At 49.9% G+C, this 23,248-nt stretch overlaps 2 protein-coding genes across 9 annotated transcripts in view; one reads left to right on the top strand and one right to left on the bottom strand.

Moving 5' to 3' along the window:
• The window catches only part of LOC146268575 (phytanoyl-CoA hydroxylase-interacting protein-like), a 13,177-nt gene extending 8,015 nt beyond the window's left edge, over positions 1-5,162 (top strand). For all 4 annotated transcript variants that reach the window (XM_084708830.1, XM_084708833.1, XM_084708831.1 and 1 more), the window contains 4 exons: positions 129-325; positions 1,460-1,634; positions 2,070-2,187; positions 3,142-5,162. In XM_084708830.1, coding sequence (XP_084564956.1) covers positions 129-325; positions 1,460-1,634; positions 2,070-2,187; positions 3,142-3,685 — 1,034 coding nt within the window. In that variant the 3' untranslated portion in view covers positions 3,686-5,162. The remainder of the gene's footprint in view (positions 1-128; positions 326-1,459; positions 1,635-2,069; positions 2,188-3,141) is intronic.
• Positions 4,707-23,248, bottom strand: LOC146268574 (protein FAM13A-like). 5 transcript variants are annotated; one of them, XM_084708818.1, is made up of 20 exons: positions 22,973-23,248; positions 22,249-22,438; positions 21,913-22,122; positions 20,814-20,994; positions 18,819-19,008; positions 18,399-18,517; positions 14,409-14,568; positions 13,706-13,983; positions 12,686-12,737; positions 12,214-12,258; positions 10,383-10,572; positions 9,330-9,561; positions 8,899-9,040; positions 7,730-7,811; positions 7,202-7,407; positions 7,016-7,099; positions 6,800-6,895; positions 6,454-6,650; positions 6,152-6,253; positions 4,707-5,689 (listed from the first exon to the last, which is right to left on the bottom strand). In XM_084708818.1, the coding sequence occupies exons 1-20, from the start codon at positions 23,000-23,002 to the stop codon at positions 5,566-5,568; spliced, it is 2,910 nt and encodes a 969-aa protein (XP_084564944.1). In that variant the 5' UTR covers positions 23,003-23,248; the 3' UTR covers positions 4,707-5,565. The 5 variants fall into 5 exon arrangements, with proteins under 5 accessions (XP_084564944.1, XP_084564945.1, XP_084564946.1 ...); XM_084708819.1 differs by having other exon boundaries at positions 6,454-6,647; XM_084708820.1 differs by lacking the exons at positions 18,399-18,517; positions 18,819-19,008.

Here is a 23,248-nt window from a genome sequence, read left to right as displayed (position 1 = left end):
AGGACGTGATGAAGCTCGACTGTAGCGCACTGCAGCACTTATTTCTCTTTAGTTCATTAAAATAGCCTTTTTAATGGTGATTTGGACCCCCCACCCTCCTTTCAAACCTTCCTCTTCCTGTCCCACAGGAAATAAATCCCAGGACAGCGGCATCGTGGAGATGGAGGAACTTCCTGTTCCTCAGAACATCCAGATCAGCAGCATCACCTGCGACTCTTTTAAGATCTGCTGGGACATGGTGCCCCATGTGAAGGAACGCATCACCCACTACTTCATCGACCTCAACAAGAAGGAGAACAAGAACTCCAACAAGTTCAAACACAAGGTAAAACTATCGACAGAGCCCACACTTCTTTACTTTAACTTGAGTGAAAAAGTCTTTTTCAATATGAGTATCTGTACTTCTACCTGAGTTAAAAGATTTGTGTACTTTTGCCAGCTCTGAAGCTGAAATAGTCTTGAATTCCTTTTTTTTTCTCATCATATCGATGGAGTATTGTCTTAGGAATCCATTAAGCAAATGACAGATATTAGGCAACTGCCCAAATTAGTTGCTGAGTCACCTTGAAGGCCATTTTGTTCACACAACACCAGACAACAAGAACATCAGCCAGGGTGCCCTCCTTGTGAAAGCTTTACTCCAAACAAAACCTAAACACACAGTAACCTTGTACTCCTTCTTGGAACAAACGCTTACACACACCCTACGACAACCATTCCAGACCCCGAGCGGCAAGCGCTTATACTAATAAACACACACACACACCGCACGTACACTCAAACTGCCTGGCGGACAAGCTACCACTGCACTGGGGAAAACAAGTCATTCCACGAGCAATTTGTGGTTGTAGCTCTTTCAGAAGTGAATCTCATGGATTGAATTGGTTATCTTCACACACATTATACAAGTTTCACAACTCCCCTCATCCAATGTCGTCCTGGGTGTCTGGAGTCTTTAAGGTTTTAAAATGGGATGTTTTCTTTCTCAGTGTGTGAGGTGAGACCTCTCACGGTGCAGGGACATTGGAACTGAGCTGGATGAAGAGAAGAAAGGAGCATAATACACTAGACACTTTTTTTAAATACAGATTGACATAGGGGGATATGAGGGTCAATATGTTGTCTGTGTAGCTGAAAGCTTGTAAGCTGGATGTCTGTCTCTAATGTGTTCATGTGTGGATGGAAAGCATGTGTGCAGGATGTGATGTGTAATCTCTCATCAACAGTATCTCCCACTCACTGCATGTTTTCTACTTTGTCCGTCCGTCCGTCCGTCCGTCCGTCCCTCCCTCCCTCCCTCCCTCCCTCCCTCCCTCCCTCCCTCCCTCCCTCCCTCCCTCCCTCCCTCCCTCCCTCCCTCCCTCCCTCCCTCCCTCCCTCCCTCCCTCCCTCCCTCCCTCCCTCCCTCCCTCCCTCCCTCCCTCCCTCCCTCCCTCCCTCCCTCCCTCCCTCCCTCCAGGATGTCCCCACCAAGTTGGTGGCAAAGGCAGTGCCTCTCCCCATGACGGTGCGAGGCCATTGGTTCCTCAGCCCTCGTACGGAGTACACGGTGGCGGTCCAGACGGCGTCCAAGCAGAGCGACGGAGACTACGCCGTGTCAGAGTGGAGCGAGATCATCGAGTTCTGCACTGCCGGTGAGGGAGGACAGGGGCAGGGCAGGGAGAAAGAGATGCAGAGAGATACAGAGAGGGATAGAGAGAGATGCAGAGAGATACAGAGAGGGAGAGAGGGGTACAGAGAGAGAGGCGCTGAGTGGAAGGGTCTGTAATGAGAGCAGAGCGAGGCAGGGATGGGGCATGCAGCCGACTGAGTGTCCGAGCAAGGTGCAGGTACTGTTGCAGGGTCAGGGGGGTGGAGGGGGGTGTTAGAGAGGGCAGGGAGAGGCGGAAGGCAGGAGGTGATGTGTCAGAAAGCTGGAGGGCACTCAGCAGTGGGCATCAGGAGGGGATACTTAATGAGCCGCAGTGGTTATGTCTAGACGGCGAGTCTTGATTCTGACAAAGAGTATAGCGTGGGGAGATTTTCTTAGGGGTGTATTTGTGTTGAGATGTTCTGTTCCCCGTTTGTAGATTACTCCTCAGTGCATCTGACCCAGCTTCTGGAGAAGGCGGAGGTCATCGCTGGCAGGATGCTGCGTTTCTCTGTCTTCTACAGGAACCACAACAAAGAGTACTTTGACCAGGCAAGGTAGGGGTCCACACACACCCACACCATATTTAACCTCTGACCTCTTGCAGTTATTCCTGGTAGACACGGTCATGTTGAAAGGTTGTTCTGTCGCTTCTCATGTTTATTGCAGGAAAGTCTGCCTAAAGCTCTTTCTATGTCTCAATTATGAGAGACCTCATGAGGGTTTGTGCATTCTCATTTACATCTTATCAGCTTCTCTATTTCTCCTCATCTTTTACATTTACATTTAGTCATTTAGCAGACGCTCTTATCCAGAGCGACTTACTTTTAGTCTCTCTTTTTAACACATCAACATTTAACCCAGTTTAGGTTGATGGATGTGATTTAATGACAATTTGCTTATAATTCATTGAGCTACATCATTCCTATTTACAACTTTGTTTTCGATGGTCGACAAAATAGCCCCACCTTGTGGATGCCTGTGGGGAAGCCTCTGTACCGATGACCTCGGTTGGATCTCACTTTGCATAATTACCATAACAAAAGGACAGTTGTGATTATAATGACAACCTTTAAAGTGGAAGCACTGTAATTACTCTGATATTTGAATCTGCAGTGCCTACACTTGTTTAACAGGCGACGGGACTTGCAATTTCCTACCGCGGAAAACCTTGGTGCTTTGAATGTTATTCTGTTCATTTATGCAATCCAGAGAAACTGAGAACAGTCTTTCCCCTAAGTTCCTTTGGGCCTAACATGCCTGTTTATGTTAAACCCCCCCAAAAAATTATTTGGTGTAACCAGCTGAAATTGATCAAATTTGAATAAATCAGACCTATAGCATTTTGTTTCTCAACCATGTTGATAAAAAAAAAAATCCCCTAATGCCAAGAAGTAACACATTTCCAATAAACGGATACATTACAATAACTAAACATAAAAGTATAAAAGGGTTGACTGGTGTAACCCGAAGCTTCATCGGAGATTATGTTCTGTCTGTCTTCTTTCCAGGGAGCACCAGAACAACCGCATGCTGCCCACGGTGAAGGACAACAGCGGCAGCCACGGCTCCCCCATCAGCGGCAAGCTGGAGGGCATCTTCTTCAGCTGCAACACCGAGTTCAACACCGGCAAGCCCCCCCAAGACTCAACCTACGGCCGCATGCGCTTCCAGGTGCAGGCCGAGGCCCTGTTTAACCCCAAAACCAACCTCTACTTCGGGGACTTCTACTGCATGTACACGGCCTACCACTACGTCATCCTGGTCCTGGCTCCTCAGGGCTCCCCCGGGGACGAATTCTGCAAGCAGCGGCTCTCAGCCCTGGACATCACCAACAACCGCTTCCTGACGTGCGTCCGGGAGGAGGGGGAGGACGCGGGGCTGGTGTTCCACCACGCCCAGGACGTGATCCTGGAGGTGATCTACACGGAGCCCCTGGACCTGGCGCAGGGCACTGTGGCGGAGATCAGCGGGCATCAGCTCAACAGCCTGTCCACGTTCAACGCCAAGAAGGACCCCAGCTGCAAGACGTGCAACATTAGCGTGGGGCGCTAGACCTGCGACAGGCCCCCGGACTGGAAGACTTTGGAACCGCCACACACACGCACACACACACACATAGGCCTATGTACCCCTACACACACACTATGACCCCCCCAACACACATGTAGACACGCACCGAAAAGACTTAACACACACACATCAAATCTAAACATGACATATCTCTGCAATGCATCCTCTTTGGAGAAAGAGTGTTAAGTGCTCACACACACACACACAATCATCCCCCTGGCCTGTCTGAGAGGATCACCATCTACTGAGGGGAGCTCTCCAACCGCCTCCGCGGAAGAATCTGAGCTTGCTACAGCTGAGATGTGGGACCCTGACCAACCCTCCGTGCACCACACCGTCCCTCTGGCCTAGCGAGCCGAGCATCCGTTCCCCCTAGCAAACCATCCGTTCCCGCTAGCAAACCATCCATCGCTGCCTGCTAGCCGAGCATCTATTCCCGCTAGCAAACCATCCGTTCCCGCTAGCAAACCATCCATCGCTGCCTGTTAGCCGACCATCCATCTCTCTGTCAGCACCGGTTGATAGATGAACCCTTTAACCATTTTAACAAACCCCGCAGATAATCATAGCTTATTTCCTCTTTCTTTTCCTGGTTTTTCTCAAATGCTTTTAATTTGTTCTCATTTTACCGACTCTCCGTTGTACCTGTTTTTCTTTCTGTTGTGTGCTCCAGATTTTTGTTCCTCGGTCTCACCTGATTGTTTCAGTATATCGTTCCAGATCTTAGTAGTGGTAGAGCCTGGTACTGACCTTGGGTCTGCAGCATCGTCATCCTAATGCCAAAGGTAACGCAAAAACACAAGACAAAAACCCGCTGTAGAAAGACTATACTAATGCAACAACCTCTGTCTGAACTTGGAAGTCGAAGCACTTCGGTAACCTTTAAAAGCATGATGCAGTTCTGTGCAGCATGAGTTTGACAACTATCAGTACCTCTACCGACCATGGCTACCGTTTTATTTATTCTAGTTGAAAGAAAAACCAGAAACTGTGTTTAGCAGAGTAAATGTGAAAAAATATTTATTTTTTATTGATATATAAAAAATATAAACCAGAAGTGCACAATGTCAAAAGCTTTGATCGTAGTAAAGAATGGCACCTATGGGAGGGGAAACAGGTTTTTTTTCTAGCAAAGGAGATAAAACCGAGATTTGACAGCAAAAATAACTTGCACTACTATGCTAACATGTACAACTATTCTTTTTCCAAGGGTAATGTATAACTTGAATTGTCACAATTCATATTAACTATGAGACTATTATTACATATCATAGCACAATGTAGGACAAAAAAACGGATTGACCCTCACAAACATTCTAAAGGATTGTCGGATTGTGTGTTTGGGTGACAGTTCCCTCTTGCCAAGTCAGCACTTGCGCATAGCGCATCGTTATAGCTTAACCCACGTACCTGTTCTATGTTGACAACAGTGTTTTTTGCAGGAAGAAAAAAAACAAAACAATAATGTGCCATAAATAGAACATTTAAATTTAAACATTTAAGTCGCTAACGTATCTAACATCAACTGTTGTTATAATATCCGTTATTTTTTCTTCTTGGAATGATGGCGTGTACACTTGCTACATTAGCTTCATGACAACAATATTTTATATTATGTCACCAAGACAAGAGAGTTGTTGACAAACATATTAAAATAGTCTCATTTTGTCATATCTCTCTCCAAGTGTGGACGTCAAACCATTTAAAGTGCATCGACATAATAAGCATGGCATGAAACGAGAAGTACCACCAAATCTCACTTTTTACAATGAATGCTTAAAAAAAAAAAAAAAAAAGTCCTAGAGTGTAAAAAAAAAAAAAAAACTTCTTTCAGATTAAAAGTCCCAGTGAGAGATGTTGACTCAGCAGGTCTTGGGCGTGTCCTGTTTACTGAGCAGGGCTTCCAGTAGGCGGAGCTTACCTTTGAGGGTTTTGTAGTGGCAATACTCCTCTGCCATTGGTCCACGGTCCTCCTTCTGGACACTCCTAGTGAGACCAATGTACACACACACTTCAGCGTTTCTGACTGCATAAGCTGCAGCCCCCCCCTCTTACTGGTCTAGTTCCTGTGTTGCCTTATTCAGATAGCTTTGTACACTGTGTATTGTAATCAGAACATATTGTATTTTACTTTTGACAACAACAAAAAAACAACTAACTAATTAGCCAGATGTACAGAACAAAAGATGTGTACAGGTCAGAGCTGTCGTCTCTGCTTCTATGTGGTGTTGACGTTAAGTGAGTGTGCATCTCGCTGTTCTATCATTCTGATGACGATGGGGGAGGGGGGGGGGTTAGCTTTTACTGTAGATGTTTTTGTTTTTCACATGGCATTGTTGAAACTATGAAAACCAAATGTTCCAGTTTGTTAAAAGATGAATAATAATAAAAATGTTTAAAAAAAGTAGAGGAGGTGAAAGGCAGTGAGGTGTGGGGTGTTTGTCTCACCTGCCCGTCTGGGAGTAGAAGGTCTCCTCGAAGCCCCGCAGCAGCAGACGCACTCTCCTCTTCTCAGCCCGCGCCATCTTCAGCTGCTCCAGGAGCTCCCCCCTGCAGAGGGGCGGGGCCAGCGGAGAGGCAGCACACACACACACACACACACAGTGAAATTGTGTGGCAGTGTGTGTGTGTGTCTGTTTGGGTGTAAATACAGACTAAAAAACAACAATTATAATCATTAAAACTCCCACACCTCGTATTAATTGGGTAAGGGGGGTGGGGGGGGGGGGGTGGGATTAGTTCATCTGTACCTTGGTGCCTCGTGGAGAGTTGCTATGGTGACGCTGGGAGCCTGAAGACCTTTGACCTCCTCCAGAGGGGACACCAGGGGCGTGTCGGACGCCTCCTGGAACGGCACGCGCAGAGAGTCGTCTGAGGGCGCGCGTGGCGCCGCCGGAGCACATGGGCCGGCCTTCACACACTCTTCATCAGAACCCTCCTCTTCCTCCTGGGGTACACACTCCCCTAAGCAAGGCTACTGAGGGCTGAGGTGTGTGTGTGTGTGTGTGAGAGATTGTGAGTGTGTGTGTGTGTGTGTGTGACAGTGATCGTGTGTGGAAAGGAGGGCGAGAGACAGAGAGAGAGAGAGACACTCACTATGGTGGTGATGAACGGCGTCGTGCACAGAAGCTGCTTGACCAGGCGGTAGCGATCATACAGAGGCTTCATCAGAGCTCGCTCCTGTCTGGAGCTCTGCACACACACACACACACACACACAGGGTGGGGGGGCAATGCACATGGTCCTTTTTACATGTTCATAAGCACCATGTATGACCACCATGAAGATGCAGCACGTATGACGTCTTCTCACCGGACGGCCGTGCAGGCTCTCAAAGTACAACAGACACTTCTGCAGGCTGGCCTTCTCCAGGGCCATCTGAGCCTGGTTCATCTCCTGGAACGACACACACGCACATACATTTACATGTAGTCATTTAGCAGACGCTCTTATCCAGAGCGACTTACAGGAAGTACAGGGGACATTCCCCCCCAGTACCTTGACATGGTCCGGCAGGTGGAGCTCCTCCCGCCGGTCTCTCAGCCTGCGCGTCAGGTTCAGGACGGTCTCCTCCAGCGAGGGCCGGCTGTTGTTGCCGTTGTGCTGCTGCTCCACCGCCCTCTGCTGGCCGCTGGCGGCCCTGCAGGAACCCAGAGCTCCATCCTGATCCTTCAGCCCCTCCACGCACTGACGCAGCTTCAGCTCTGCAGGGAGGGAGGGAGGGAGGGAGGAAGTTACAAACAATACTGTACATAGCAATGTTTATGAATATGGTGATCTGACAAGACCAGACCAGACCAGACTAGACCAGTCCAATCCAGACCAGACTAGACCAGTCCAATCCAGACCAGACCAGACCAGACCAGACCAGACCAGACCAGACCAGACTAGACCAGTCCAATCCAGACCAGACCAGACTAGACCAGTCCAATCCAGACCAGACCAGACCAGACCAGACCAGACTAGACCAGTCCAATCCAATCCAGACCAGTCCAGACCAGACCGTAAACCTGGAGAACTTCTCACCTTTTAGCTGCTTGCGTGACTTGGTGATCTCCTTTATCAGCCGGGACATCTCTGGGTGGGCTGTCTTATCGTTATGAGCCGGCTGCCACAAACACAATCACCAAGGAAACAGCACGTCAAGGACAAAGATAGAATCACCAAACCTCTCTTTTCAGTCATTCATAACCAGTAGAAGCAACATCATCCTGTTGATCTGTCAGTGGCAAGGCCGTAGCCATGGAGTCAACATTGGGGGGGGACAAATAAAATGTTTTATGATCATTTCGGACAGCGTGCGTGGTTGCCTGTCGTAGCGTAGCACATTTATATTTTCATATCAATATATTGGGGGGGACATTTTGACTTGATTTAATATTTATTCTGATTATGGCCTTGGTCTGTGGTGTCATGAGGAGAGAACAGGACCAGGGTTAAAGAGCCGAGGGCGTAGTGACCCATGTTGTCCGGCAGAGGGAGCCCTGCTTCCTGCTGATGTTCACACACTTTACACTGGTATTACACTGTTATACTGTTGTTACACTGTTGTTATACTGTTATGTTATTATATATTTTTTTTTACATTGTTGTTATTATGTTCTTATAACATTGCTGTTACACTGATATTATGTTGTTATTACACTGTTATAGAAGGAGTTTGCGAAGTCGATCTGATTGAGAATAGAGACATTGCTGACCACCCATGGCCATATATGAGGGAGAAAGGAAGAAAGGATTCCTGGCAAATGCGCCTGTAGTGTTTTTGTATTAATGTATTAAATTGATGTGAGGTCCAGTTACCAGTGTGACACTAAAACAGGTAGTAGTCATGGTTACTTTGTACTTAAGTATCAATGTCAGAGCCCATAAATCTTTAACTTACATTTACATTTAGCAGACGCTCTTATCCAGAGCGACTTACAGTAAGTACAGGGACATTCCCCCCCCCCGCTCAGCCACCTGACTCCCTCCGTGAGTGAACTTGAGTGACAAAGTGCAGTCAGGACACAACCCCTGCCTGAAGTCCTTGGAAACCAAACCAACTGGACTTCATTTCACAGTGAAATATGTAGAAGCACTCACAAAAACAAGGTGAAGCTAAACTGTAACTGCAGCCAAGCATCCCTGCTGTGGTGCAGGCTGTAGCGCGACATGACTCGACTAAGAAGCCTGCAGCCATGTGGTCGTCTCACCCGGTAGTGGCGCTCCTGCTCAAAGCGCTCCTCAAAGCGCCTGATCCTTCTCCTCAGCTGGTGGATGTGTCTGTTCAGCATGGGGACTGACAGTGCCTCTGGGGCGCCCTCTGCTGGCAGGGACCTGACAGTGCAGCGAGCCCTGGAAACCACAACACATCCATCACTGTGCGTCCTGACGCAGGCAAGTATTGACTCAGTCCAGAAATAGACTCCAGGTTGCCTAAATCAATAAATACTTATATGTAATAAAGTAAGTATGACCTTATATAAAGTATAAGTATTTGTACCTTGTATACTTTGTTCTTTTAATTACACGCATGTTTTTTCATACTACTTGAATAATTATCCCCCCCCCCCCTCCCCACACACACACACACACACACACACACAGACAGACACACACACAGACACACTTGTCCACAGCTTACATCCTGATCTGTGAGCAGGGGGGTGAGGGCGCGCTGTCGGGGTCTGTGTTGAAGCGCTGACTCAGGCTGAGGCTGGAACATCGAGGGGATGGCAGGGGGCAGTCTCCCGCCGCAATGTGCAGGAGCAGGGGGCTGGAGCTGGGGGAACGCTGGGGCTGGGGCTGGGGCTGAGGATCTGGACCATCACCCCCCTTGGAGTTAGAAGTAGAGAGCTGCTGGACTGGGGCTGGTTCTGGAGTAGAGAGAGAGAAGAGGAGAGGGTACATACTGTGTTAAGAGACAATGTAATACATTTGATTGAAGATTTGCTATTTTCCTTGATTTACGGTGAGAATGCATGGACACTGTTACAACAGAGAGAGAGGTCTGAACCAACAACAGCCAGCCTGTTTGGTCGACCAGCTGTCATTCCAAAACAAACAGCCGTGATAACAACAACTAGCACCAGGGCTGTACGGAGTAGCTGCTGCTGTGTGCTGCTGTCTACTGCTGTGCTGTGTTGCTGTGTTGCTGTGTGCTGCTGTGTGCTGTGTGCTGCTGTGTGCTGCTGTGTGCTGCTGTGTGCTGCTGTGTGCTGTGTTGCTGTGTGCTGCTGTGTGCTGCTGTGTGCTGTGTTGCTGTGTGCTGCTGTGTGCTGCTGTGTGCTGCTGTGTGCTGCTGTGTGCTGCTGTGTGCTGCTGTGTGCTGCTGTGTGCTGCTGTATGCTGCTGTGTGCTGTGTTGCTGTGTGCTGCTGTGTGCTGTCTACTGCTGTGCTGTGTTGCTGTGTGCTGCTGTGTGCTGTGTGCTGTCTACTGCTGTGCTGTGTTGCTGTGTGCTGCTGTGTGCTGTGCTGCTGTGCCAGACAGCCTCCTGGTTTCTCATCACCTAGACTGCTGCGACACACCTGCCCTCAGCCAGCACACACGGCTTTCACAACCCAGACATATAACGACTGAGTAACAAGAAAGAAAACGTGACATGCACTATAATGGAAGGGTCTGAGGCTTAGTGGGATGGAGGAAAGCGAGGGGGAATGATGCTGGGGAGAGGGGGTGGATATCAGTCCTCTTACCCGTGTGTGGAGGGGTGATGATCCGGTCCTGGGGAGGAGGAGGGTGGAGGTAGGAAGCAGGCGGGCTCGGGGGGTCTTTGACACAGGGGCCAGGTGAGGATCGTGTTCCTAATTCCTCTCTGGGGGGTCGGTCCTCCGGGGGCGGGGGGCCCAACTCAGTTTCCAGGGCCTGCTGCTTCAGGGAGGGGCTCTGGAAACAGAAGCAGAACATGTCCCCAGGATGAGATGGAGGAGGCCAGGAAGACCTCCCCTCGCTGGGCCGGAGGAGTAGGAGGATCCTGGAGCTCACAGCTCTGATCTGGAGGTGAGGGGTGCCGTTCCTCTGACGCCTCAGTGGTTGCACCGTTGAGGGAGGGAGGGGCGCCTGACGTTAGCCCTAAATCAGTCTTGTAACTGGGGCTTGGTTTCAGCGCTTCTCTCCCTCCTCAGGTCTGGATCGCCTCACTACCTCCACAGACTGATTTCGAAGCGTCAGCCTTTCCATGTTCAATGTATTCCCATCGGAAATTCCTGAATTCCTGGCAGCGATGCGGTCAGTGTCGCTGTCAGTCGCTCCCTGCTCCAGTGACTCTGCTCTCCCAGTCTGGTCGGCGTTCCCTGTCCGACGCTCCGCTCTCCCTCGCATGGGTTATTCACGGCGCACTGGGAAGCGCCTGGAAAACCATGCGCAGAGGCGTTTCCGTGGCAACGTTGTCGAGGCTTAGCTTGTCTTGACTGGAGAGGGGGTGGTCAGAAGACCGAGGCTGTGTGTGTGTGTGTGTGTGTGGAGTGTTAAGGTGGGCTGCTATGTGAGGAGCTGCCTCTCTAAACCCTGCTTTGATGTCGAGGCGGTTTTATACGTGTAAACATGGGCTGGGGGGCTGAGGGGGGCTGGGGGGCTGAGGGGGGCTGGGGGGGTGGGCTAGGGTGCACATGGGCTTTTTCTGTCTGCGCTGACATCTAAATCTGCTGCGGCTAAAGCCCCCCCCCCCCCCTCCCGATGTTCTTGCTGTTCATTCATTTAAAAAAAACGAAGGTTGTGTGCGTCAGAGATGATGTAGGAGAAGGGAGGGGCTGCTGAACAGTAACACACACAGGCAGGGGAAACGCTTGTGTGCTCCCCACACACACAGCCCCTGCACAGCCCCCGCACAGCCCCCGCACAGCCCCCGCACAGCCCCCGCACAGCCCCCACAGCCCCCGCACAGCCCCCACACAGCCCCACACAGCCCCACACAGCCCCCACACAGCCCCCTCACAGCCCCCACACAGCCCCCACACAGCCCCCACACAGCCCCACACAGCCCCCACACAGCCCCCACACAGCCCCCACACAGCCCCACACAGCCCCCACACAGCCCCCACACAGCCCCCACACAGCCCCCACACAGCCCCACACAGCCCCCACACAGCCCCCACACTGCCCCCACACAGCCCCCACACAGCCCCACACAGCCCCCACACAGCCCCCACACAGCCCCCTCACAGCCCCCACACAGCCCACACACAGCCCACACAGAGCCCCCGCACAGCCCCACACAGCCCCCACACAGCCCCCACACAGCCCCACACAGCCCCACACAGCCCCCACACAGCCCCACACAGCCCCACACAGCCCCCACACAGCCCCCACACAGCCCCCACACAGCCCCCACACAGCCCCACACAGCCCCCACACAGCCCCCACACTGCCCCCACACAGCCCCCACACAGTGGAGACCACCAGGGGGTGGATCTTACTCCCCAGACATCTGAAGCCTTTGCCCTGGCTCCGTACCACACAGACAGAGATCAACAAGGGAAGAAGACAAGAGACAGAGATAAAGACACAGAGAGACAACACTATACTCACGTCATCACAACACAAGGTGCAGCCATCTTCTCCTCCTCCTCGCTCCTAGGCAGACAAACATGATTAGTCACCTCACCCACACTATAACTCTCCCATACACACACACACACATCCCTCTCCCTCCCTCCACACACACACACACACACACACACACACATCCCTCTCTTTCCCTCCACACACACACACAAACTCGCAAAAGCCAACTTTCAAATGAAAAAAAGAAATACACAGACGTTGAGCTAATTACGAGAATGACCCCTATCTAAATTGAAATCATTGCCTGCAGACTGGAATTTAATTAGCCAATTATCCAGCCGTTTAAACTCCACTTCAACCGTGGATGAGTTCATTCTGAGCACATTTTGCATCCAGCCAGGCAGACGCGTTCATCGCCTTAATCGTGGCTCTCGCTGTACCTTGACGCTGTCTTGCCATCGCCATAGTTACGCACTCATGACCCCACCCCCCTTACCTTCTCCGCATCTGTGAACTTCTCTCCTTCCTCCACGCGTCCGCATGTCACTCTGCAAACATGTCCAAAACAAGCACGCAAAGTCAACCAAAGTATCATCCTGTTAAATACTTAAATACCAGTACCCTTGGTAACCATGTTGACATTTCATACTGGCTCTGCTTTGCTATCTACTATACCATATTAATGATCAATTATGGCCCTGTTTTCCGAGAGAGAGACCTGCTACAATATCCCCTGGCACCATCATCTCCATTAACAACATCTATGGAGCTGTCTGGTTGAGGCCTGTCGTGGGGCAGGGGCACCACCCTGCTGTGGGTGGTGGGGCAGGGGCACCACCCTGCTGTGGGTGGTGGGGCAGGGGCACCACCCTGCTGTGGGTGGTGGGGCAGGGGCACCACCCTGCTGTGGGTGGTGGGGCAGGGGCACCACCCTGCTGTGGGTGGTGGGGCAGGGGCACCACCCTGCTGTGGGTGGTGGGGCAGGGGCACCACCCTGCTGTGGGTGGTGGGGCAGGGGCACCACCCTGCTGTGGGTGGTGGGGCAGGGGCACCACCCTGCTGTGGGTGGTGGGGCAGGGGCACCACCCTGCTGTGAGTCGTAGGGCAGGGGCACCAACCTGCTGTGGGTGGTGGGGCAGGGGCACCAACCTGCTGTGGGTGGTGGGGCAGGGGCACCACCCTGCTGTGGGTGGTGGGGCAGGGGCACCAACCTGCTGTGGGTGGTGGGGCAGGGGCACCACCCTGCTCTGAGTCGTGGGGCAGGGGCACCACCCTGCTGTGGGTGGTGGGGCAGGGGCACCACCCTGCTGTGGGTGGTGGGGCACCACAACACACCACAACACACAACCAAGCAGAGAGAAGGACTCGCGCTCAGGCTGGGTCTTACTCTGCTGATTCTACCCTGTGGCAGCCGGATGCCTTCAGATCTGGCTGTGTCCTACTAATATTGATGGAGTTTTAGAAAGGAGGCAAGAAGGATTACCCCATACCCCATTAAGAAACCATACCCCCTCACCTCTCGCTGTGCTGGGTCTGGGCAGGGACCTGGTTCTGGGTCTGGGCCTGGGCCTGGGCCTGGGCCTGGGCCTGGGCCTGGGCCTGGGCCTGGGCCTGGGCCTGGGTCTGGGCCTGGGCCTGGGTCGGGGTCTGGGCCTGGGCCTGGGCCTGGGTCGGGGTCTGGGCCTGGGTCGGGGTCGGGGTCTGGGCCTGGGTCGGGGTCTGGGCCTGGCTGCTGTCCGACCAGGGTTGCTCAGACATCCACAGGTTCAGATCCTGATTCAGATCCCCAGAAACCTAAAACACAACACAGCATCTATTACAACATTCCACAAAGACTCTTTCTGAAAAATATTTCATGCTGCACCCTGAATCTACATGTCATGTCTAATTATAGACAATTTGACCGTTTTATATTTCACTTATATATTCACTGTTAATTGCACCTACTTCTGGTAAACCTGAGAGTGTGAGAGAGTGTGTGTGCGTGTGTGTGCGTGAGAGAGAGAGAGAGAGAGAGAGAGAGAGAGAGAGAGAGAGAGAGAGAAAGATAGAGAGAGAAAGATAGAGAGAGAGAGAAAGAGAGCGAGAGAGAGAGAGAAAGATAGAGAGAGAGAAAGATAGAGAGAAAGAGAGCGAGAGAGAGAGAGACAGAGAGAGAGAGAGAGAGAGAGAGAGAGAGAGAGAGAGAGAGAGAGAGAGAGCGCATCTGCAATACCCACCAGATAACAGTCCTCTTTGAAAACTGTTCCTAGATCAGTGGAGCAGAGAGAGACAGAATCTGCCTCTCCATCTCTTCCTCTTTCCAGCTGGTCTGAGACCAGCTGGTGTGAGACCAGCCGCTGAGTGCTGCTCTCACTGCCAACATCCAGGAGGTCGGGGCTGAAGAGTGAGAGAGGAGAGGGGAGAGACAGAGAAAGAAATATGAGGCCAAAATAAATGCTTTACATTGCTAGCTTAAGAGTATAAACTCTTTTTTGATATATTCCCGAGTCTAAAATTATCCGAGACTAAATGGTTTTAAAATGTTTACTTAACGTTGACATAAGTGTTTGGGTGTGGATAATGAACACATTATAAGGAAAATAAATATGACTAAAAGGTTATTGTTCGTTCTAGTTATGCATCTAGAATAACAAGCCTGTTCCTGAGGTCGTTCACGTCTGTGACATCGTTAACAAGAACAGGATTTACTCTGAATTTAACAAAATAAATACAACAAGCAGCATGACTGGGAACTTACTGGCCCCAAATCAACATCCACTACAAGGGACATAAATGTTAACATTAGTTAAATTAATAACAATATTTTCTACAATAAAAGATAAATTAGCCTAAAATGTGTTTTCCTCCAGTACATTCTAAGGTATTCAAGCCCAACCCCCACAATGTATGAGAAACAATTCATGTATAAATCTTTATATACAACTATTCAAAAGCAGTCAAACTCTGCATCCCTACCAGCAAGCTGATCTAGGTGGAAACGCTCATGTCTTACTTGCACAGCTCTGTCACTTCCTGTCGGCCCTCTGAGAGACTGAAGCACAGCAGACAGGAGAACATCTGGCACCAGACTGCTGCTCTACTTTCTATACGCGCTATTTCTACGTCTCTTTTCAGATTAAAAGCGTCCACTAAATGTCGGAGCAGAACAGACACCCAGCTCAGTACCCAGGGAGTAGCCAGGATCTGAAGTGGGCTTGTGGCTTTAGACAGAGAGGGGGGGAGGGGGGCAGGAAGGGAGAAGCCAGTGATACCCAGAGGCACAGCACTAGAACAGAAACAATCTGCCCTCCACATGAGCCCCCCACACACACACACACACACACACACACACAGTCAAGACGCATGACGAGAGTGTGTGTGTGTGTGGCAGCCATTTGTCATTTTCAGGGGCCGGCCAATAGGAACGCTGGCTCTGAGGTGGAAGTAGGTCAGGCCGTGTCAGAAGACAAACGATGATGTCATAGAGCCTAGCTCCTCCCCCTCGCAATCCTCAGAGAGAGATTCTCTGCTGAGTTCCCCAGCGTTCGTCGGCAGACATCTGAAGATACCACAGATGAGAGAGATCTGATCGGAGTCATGACTCACTGAGGGTTGGTGGGGGGGGGGGGGGGGGGGGGGCAGGAGAGGAGGCAAGACAGACCTCCAGAGAGAGGAGCATGGTCATATATCTGGACTGGAGTCACATCATGGCTATCTGACCATAAATCTCAGCACTGCACAAACACACACAGATAGAGGGGCTCAAGTGAACGCACAGGTCAGCCCCCATCACCGAGACATTTAAGTCTCGTCTTAAAGCATATCTTTATTCTTTGCCTTTCGAGTCAGTTTAGGGTCACTCGTGCTCATTGTAAATGTGTTGTTTGTCTGCTGTTCTTATTTATTGTTGTTTTGCTCTATCTGATGATTTTGTACAGCACTTTGGTCGGCATTGGCTGTTTTGAAATGTTCTCTATTAATAAACGGACTTGACTTGACACCCAGAGGCCAGACAGGCCCAGACAGCCTGGGTATAATTAGAGCCAAACGAGACAAAGAGGGACACTGAAGCCAGTCTCTGGCTGTCTGTCTGACACATGGTCCCTGAGAGGGATCATTCTGGGGTCGAGTGCCATACTGACCCGAGAGCGCTGCGGTCGGTCGGCACTGACCAGGGACGTTGTGGTGTGCTCTAGTTACCCAAACCACACACACTTGAGAGCTCTGACTGGACCAGAGGGCTGCAGACCAGGACCCGTGCTGCACCAGATAGCCTTGATGACAGCACGCTCCACCTTAGAGGACGCAGCGTGAGGATGTGCCTGGCCTGGACAGACCAGGGACAGTCTGGCTCCCAGGCACCTCTCAGATACCTGCCCAAAAGGCCCAGTTCTGTGTCAGTGAATGGGATGGAACGTGTGTCTGTGTGTGTCCTGCTGCTGTGTACGTACCTACAGGGCACAAAGGCACCACACTACAATGAGGACAAAGTCTCTGTCTGGTCTTGTCAGCGTATACAGACTACAGTGTAGGACAACTGACCCAGAGAAAGAGAGAGAGAGAGAGAGAGAGAGAGAGAGAGAGAGAGAGAGAGAGATGACCTTTCTATCTCTTTCTCTTAACTTTAGTACAAACCAACCTAGAGGCTTCAACTCACAAATGCACACACACACACCAGTGAGCGTGCAGGTACACACACTGGGCGTGCACAGCCGTGAATCACCGAGTTCACGTGAACACGCAGTCACATGCGGTCCCGACGGAAATGAAGAACAAACATCGTAAGGAGGTGCTCTCGCTGCATGCCAAGTACTTGGTAATCACATTCAAGACACAAAAATAGCCGCTTTTTATTTTGCACTTGCTAACGAAGGCGAAGGCGAAGCCTCCAAGTTTTAGAGGTAAAAGTAACTGGGAACAGATGGCTGCAACACGCTAATTTATCTTAGGGACCAATTTGTCATTGTTCCGCTTTCCGGCTCTTTCCAGCAGCAACGTGGGAGGATACATGTTCCTCATGGTTCACTGGAGAGTAACGCTGCAAATACACATTCTTATTTCATATCCTGGCAAGGATCAAGGCAGAAGGCAACAAGAACAAAAACTACAACAAAAAACACTAGAAACTTTTTGTTGTGTGTGACAAAAGGTTGAAAACGTATTTCGATTTTGTTTTGAAAGGTTAAAAAATGTGTCTGGAAGCGGACTGGAGTGCCTGCAGTGACAGCTCAACAGAGCTGTTTGTCATCAGACCAACATGGGTGCTGTTCTGACCTGTAAGAGGCACACAGTTTCAACAGCTTGTCACCTGTCCTGACCATCACACTGAGCTCCAGCAGGGCCGCAGAAACAAAGAAGAACTCATGAATTGCTGTAACGAGGGAGTGCGTGAACAAACTGATGTTCAACAACATGAGAGTGCGATGTGAGAAGCTGTTCTAGTGACAAGGAGGTAGAGTGTGTTTCAGGTTCTCTTAACAGCAGTACGACTAGAAAAGAAGTGGCCTGGAGCCTGACTCTATATACAGGCACACACGCTGGCTGATGCACTGCCACAGTTTCAGAGCAGGCCCACTGTCTGCAGCTCAGCCCTGAGGGAAAGCACACACATTTCTGACTTGTGTCTAACATTTTGGCACGACTGCGCCTTGTGAAAGGGGAGAGGGTTGGCCGGGAAATGTTGTGGTATTTCCTGTAATCGACATCAAGGGCGAGTCAATATACAATGTGCCGATTTCTGACAGATGAAAGGTCAAACTGCACACTAACTGCATCGTAAACAGTATGTTTTTCTTTTCTTTGCTTACACAAACACACACACGCGCACACGCACACACAGCCTCTGCTATAGCAGAGCCACTTTGTTTGTGCACGCACGGCAGAAACAAGCTCCACAATCATCGACTTGGATAACACAAGATTTCTATCTGCACAAGGGCACATTCTGTACATAATCAACAACACTTCATAAAGGTTTGCAAGCCACACAGGCCACAAGGTTCAGCGATGTAGCGGTGAAGCAGGGCAGAGCACAGCCCATGAACTCACCACCAACTCATCAGCGCTGCCACAACAGCTACTTATTGTCAACAAGGCTATTTTTAGACTGTCAATTGCAGATAATCAGCAGTGAACAGCAGACAGGCCGCTGCTCATGTTGATCTGAAAAGACCCTTCTCTGCTGAGCTCTGGGGTTGTGGAGGGGTAGCTCAGCCCGGGGCCTGTACCTGGGCAGGCTGGTGAGGGTCCACGTGTGACTGGTGCTGCTGGTGCCTGTGGCGTCCAGGCTGAGGTCGGCCCCCAGCCCAGTCTCGCTGTCCTCTGAGCGCGAGGGGCAGAGATGAGCCTGGAAGGGGCGACACAACACCAGGTCATCGGTTCAATAGCGGACATGGAGCCGCGGACGGTCTGCTGTCCTGCTGGCTTTAACAGAGGTCAGCGAGGGGTCACGGTCAGGTCACCAGGTCACACAGACAGGAAACTGAATTCCACCTTCTTTCTTTAAAGAGCTCAGTGTTAATCTCGTAACAAGCTCCGTCAGCATACTGTAAACTGTAAGGCGACGTGATGAATCTCATTTGCCGATAGTTTGAGGAAAAAAAAAGAAAAGTTAAACTTGGGGAATATGGGGAAAAAAGGTCTCTTACCTGGGGAAGGGACAGGGCCGAGAGGGGCGGGGGAGGGGGCGAGGGGGTGGGGTACCGGGCAGAGGGAGGGGGGGGCGGTTGCAGGAGCTCCGGGGAGGGGGCGAGGAGGACAGCCTGGTGTCGGAGCAGGTGCAGGAGTAAGGCGTTGCACACACTCTGCTCCTCCAGCATCCTGGGGCTGGCAGGGACCCTAAGGCCAAGGCAGAGACACACAGGGGGATTCAGACCCAGGCAACACCCCCTGGTCCCTCCCTCTGATGAGAGCTGGGAGGGAGGCAAAACTTAGGAAGGGTTCGTCAGCGTCTACCGAAGAAACCGCTCCGTGACTAAGTCACTCTGGAATCCACATGACGAAGTCAGAAAGTCTGAGACTGTTTCTATTCAGTGTTTGAACTTTTTTATTTTTTTTTATTTTTATTGGATGTGCTTATTGAAAGGTTATTATGTATCTATAGAGTTCCCTCTAGTGGAAGTAAGGTTGTAGTGCAGGTTATAAGTGTTGTAACTGATAAGTGTAAAAATCTCCAAGCAAGTTAGTGACCTATCTTTTCTCAAAACAATGTAGCCAGCCCAATCAACACCAAACACCACCCTACATTCCAGCAATCGTGGTTAACCCTCCCTGATCTCTCCAAAAGGCTAGAACCTTTTCGACACACTTGTCAACCTGGGAGTGTCTAATTGTTTTGATGTTTCACACTGCATGTGAAGGTGTAGGTGGATACCATCTGTTCATTTGTTTTTGGATTGAAGGCAGGAAGGGGGAGGGGGGCAACCTAAACTGAAAAGAGGGTCAGGGGAAAAATATGGATATGAATAGTTTGTTTGTGGTTAGTCTGAACATGGTGGAGGTCAGAGGACGAGATGAGCTCTGTCAGAGCTTGCATTACCAGAGCAGGGGAATGTAACGTGCGTGTTTGTGGAAAGACGGACTTGGAACATAGAGTACTGAACCTTTGGATGACGAGTCTGCGAGAGGGTTATGGAAGAGGTCAAATCAAACCTGTCTCGTGTTAAGGGCAGCATGTGTTAGGAGAAGGCAGGGTCTTTAACCAGGGGATGTAGGCTAGGCATGTGTGACAGCAGGTTTTGAGAAAGGGAGGGGAGAGGGCTTACAGTGTGGTGGAACAGGAATGCCCTTGTGGCAGCTGCTGCGCTTTCTCTCTCTCTTCTCCCTCCTCTCTCTTTCTTTCTCACTGTGCTTCAGTGTCTCTCACTCACCACCAATCTTTCTACATCTTTGTTTCCCTCCCCCTCTCTCCTCCTCTCTAAACACTTCCAACGTCATACAGAGGCTTAAGACCGTCTGTCTGTACACAACATGTTCTCCTCCACCCCTTACATCAGCTGTCGTTTTCTCTCGCTCACTAAAATGTACACCTCGACAAAACTCTCGACAAACTCTGCTGGCCATTACATTCCTTGCTTATTTCCAGCAACGGGCAGGCGAGAGGGTTGGAAGTCTGAGGGGGTGTTGACTGGGTTTAAATAAGTCTTTCCACAGTGGGGACTGGAGCAGAGCAAGGACAGGGACAGAGAAAACTATCTGTGGGGGAACCTCCGGGGGTCAGCTTTGTTTACTTTGACTGCAGCGTTGTGTAAACTAAGAGGAAGCTGCTGTTGAAACAATGTTCCGTCCACCCAAGCAGTCCAGCCCTGTCAAACTCCCACTCCACACCCATTTCCTAAACCCTGACAACCTTAGCCCCCACCCCCCAACCCTCTCTTATTCAAATTGCCAAAGTCAGCACTAAAGACACCATGAAACTGGCTCACTAATGTTGTCCTGAGCTAAAGTGCAAGGGGGTTTTATAGGATGATGACACATCGTCTGATAAGAGTAAAAGTGTGGCAGTTCTTGTTTTGTACGATCATGTTACATCCACAATCTTCTATCTTTATAGGCTGTCCTAGGTTAATGGCCTGATATGGCCTTACTGGATGTCTCCAAACTGGTTGAAGAGATAAGTGGGTTGATTGGCAACAATGACTCACTGGAATATACAGGGTCCAAAGACTGTGGCAAGGTTCTCCACTGGCATGTGATTGGACTGGCTGTGAGAGGCCACCCTGGACAGGAAGTGGATGAGGTAGGACAAGATGGTGTGGTTGTCAGCGGGCAGGCTGTTGAACGTCTGTCTCAGGGCCATGTTTAGCTGTGCTCCATCAGCCCCCTCTGAGAAAACAAAACAACAACGTGTTCACGTGAAAATGCAGACATCTCGAGCCTGAATTAGTCATGGTAAAATGGAATACACAGGTCAACAGCTAGCCACTGTGAGTGAAACAACATCTAGGTTGTTGGCTATACCGAGAACACCGTAGTGTTTGTTTCCCAAAGAATCTCTGTCTATACTCTGAGTTCCAGTGCACTGGTGACACTAGGTCAGCAGGGTCACACATTCCACAGTGCATGCTCTATATAAGTTAAGACCAACGTTGTGTACATGTTGCATCAACCATGGAGACAGTTGAATTGATGTGGTACGAAGGTGAAAGCTTTACAGTACGGTGTTTTCCTCCCAGGTCGTCCACTTGTCGAAGCTAATATGAGTCGTGCACAGTGAACGAGCAGTGTAAAAATATATCCTTATCACAACTGTGTCCTGAATTCAATCTGTGGATAAGACCCTGATAACTCAAGTGTTATGTTCACTGACCCCTCCTACCTTGCTTGTTACATAATAAAACATGTAAAAAGGCTGTCAAAGTCAAGTGTTTGGGTGCCAGTAAAAACACAACATGTTTCCCAGAACCAGTGCAATGCAAAAGTAACTGTTCTGGACCTAGGTGTGGTCTCTGGCCCAGGCCCCCCCCCCCCCCCCTTTTTTTTTTTTTTTTTTTTTAAGGTTAGATTGTAAATTATGACTACTTAAATTTTATTTTTTATTCCCCTTAGTATTAGCTAGACCCCCCTTAGTATTAGCTAGACTTTGCTCATTTTGTATAGTTAGTCCACATATTTAAGTTTCAATATTCCTATTTGTTTAATGTATGCACCTCCCTGCCAAAGTAAATTCCTTGTTTGTGCAAACATTCATTGCAAATAAAATCCCTTGTGATTCTAATTCTGATTCTGGTCCGGTCTCAGTACCTGCGAGGCTGGCGACCAGGTCCTTGCGCTGGGGCTCCGGTACCAGCGCCCCTGGGAGCTCCCTGAGGAAGAGCTTGAGGAGGGAGGCTACGGTGGGCACGTCGCCCTCCTGCTCCAGGTTCACCACCTCCCCCCTGTCCCACCTCTGCCTCAGCAGCCTGGTCCTCACCACAGGGCCGGACAGACGAAACAGGCCTCTCTGATGCAAGCCTGGAGAGCGGGAGACGGGAGACAGGAAGAGAGAAAGACGGGATGAGAGAGGAGAGGGGAGAATCTGGAATCCGTGCTACGAGCACGTCTGTGTGTGTGTGTGTGTGTGTCGACTCTAAGGTTTACCATTTCTATCCAGGTACTCGACCATGTGTTGCAGTACGAGGGGAACCCCACATTCAAGCTGGTTGTTCTCCCTAAGTGTTTCCAGGGCAACGCCGAAAACAATGCTGGAGTGGGATCGTTGGTCTGGAACCACAAGCTCAGGGCTGATCTTAGCATTCTGCTTCCGAATTCGTACGGTGGCTGGGTCGTTCTGTAGAAAAAACAGAATACAAATTTAAGTGCCTAAAGTTTGAGAAGATATAGCCCACACTGTGAAAACTGCAATCATCATGATTGCTACATAAGATTCTAAAGCTTTAAACTTTTCATTTGCGATTTAGAGACTTTTACATTTTAAATGTTTTTTATACTACGTATAATGTGGAAAGTTACGAATTGTTTAGTGTGGGTGTCCCTGAAGCTCTCTAACTAAGCTCGACGCTATAAGCTACAAGAAAGTGTGAAGTTGCAGTCTCTAGCAACAGTCTGCTCTGCAAATAACTTCATATTAAGAGGAAACATATATACTAAACGGTCTTATCTATGAGTTAGAATACAATTGTGCAGCATCCTCAGGGCAGGAGACAGGGAGCATCACCTGAACAACGACTACAGTTGTGCTTTCAGCTTTGCCAAAGGATGCTGCCTTTTCGATCCACTACACTGTGTAACTAGGTAGTCCGGTAGTTGCAACTCAGTGTTAATGTTGACCGATAGACTCTGAAATAAAAACGATTAAACTTACACAAAGATATACTGAAGCGCTTGCTCCCATCTGGTCAGAAGAGCTAGCTAGCGTGGCTAACGTTACTGTCCTTGCACTCCAAATTCAGCATCATAGTTGATCCTCTCTTCTTGAGGTGTTCTTTTTCCCAGATCAATATCTATCGTAAAGTACAATATTTGATTTTGTTTGGTATTGCTCAGAAATATTATCTAGCTGTACAACGGATAAATTAACTTTCCATTGCTCAGAGTTTAAATGTAGACTAGTCGAATTTCGAGTCAATCTTGCTTGCTG

The sequence above is a fragment of the Hypomesus nipponensis genome, chromosome 11 (genome assembly GCF_054491055.1).
Source record: "Hypomesus nipponensis isolate SF chromosome 11, ASM5449105v1, whole genome shotgun sequence".
NCBI lineage: Eukaryota > Metazoa > Chordata > Actinopteri > Osmeriformes > Osmeridae > Hypomesus > Hypomesus nipponensis.
This window is presented reverse-complemented; position numbering and strand designations above follow the sequence as displayed.

Bases quoted from the DNA above. Each gene is read 5' to 3' on its own strand.
- LOC146268574 (XM_084708818.1), bottom strand. From the start codon at position 23,002: ATGGGAGCAAGCGCTTCAGTATATCTTTGT. The intron at 14,569-18,398 runs GTACAGGCCCCG...CTCACTCTTCAG, and splicing joins ACCCTCACCAGCCTGCCCAG to CCCCGACCTCCTGGATGTTG. The intron at 12,738-13,705 runs GTGAGGGGGTAT...ACATGTTTGCAG, and splicing joins CAGACCCAGCACAGCGAGAG to AGTGACATGCGGACGCGTGG.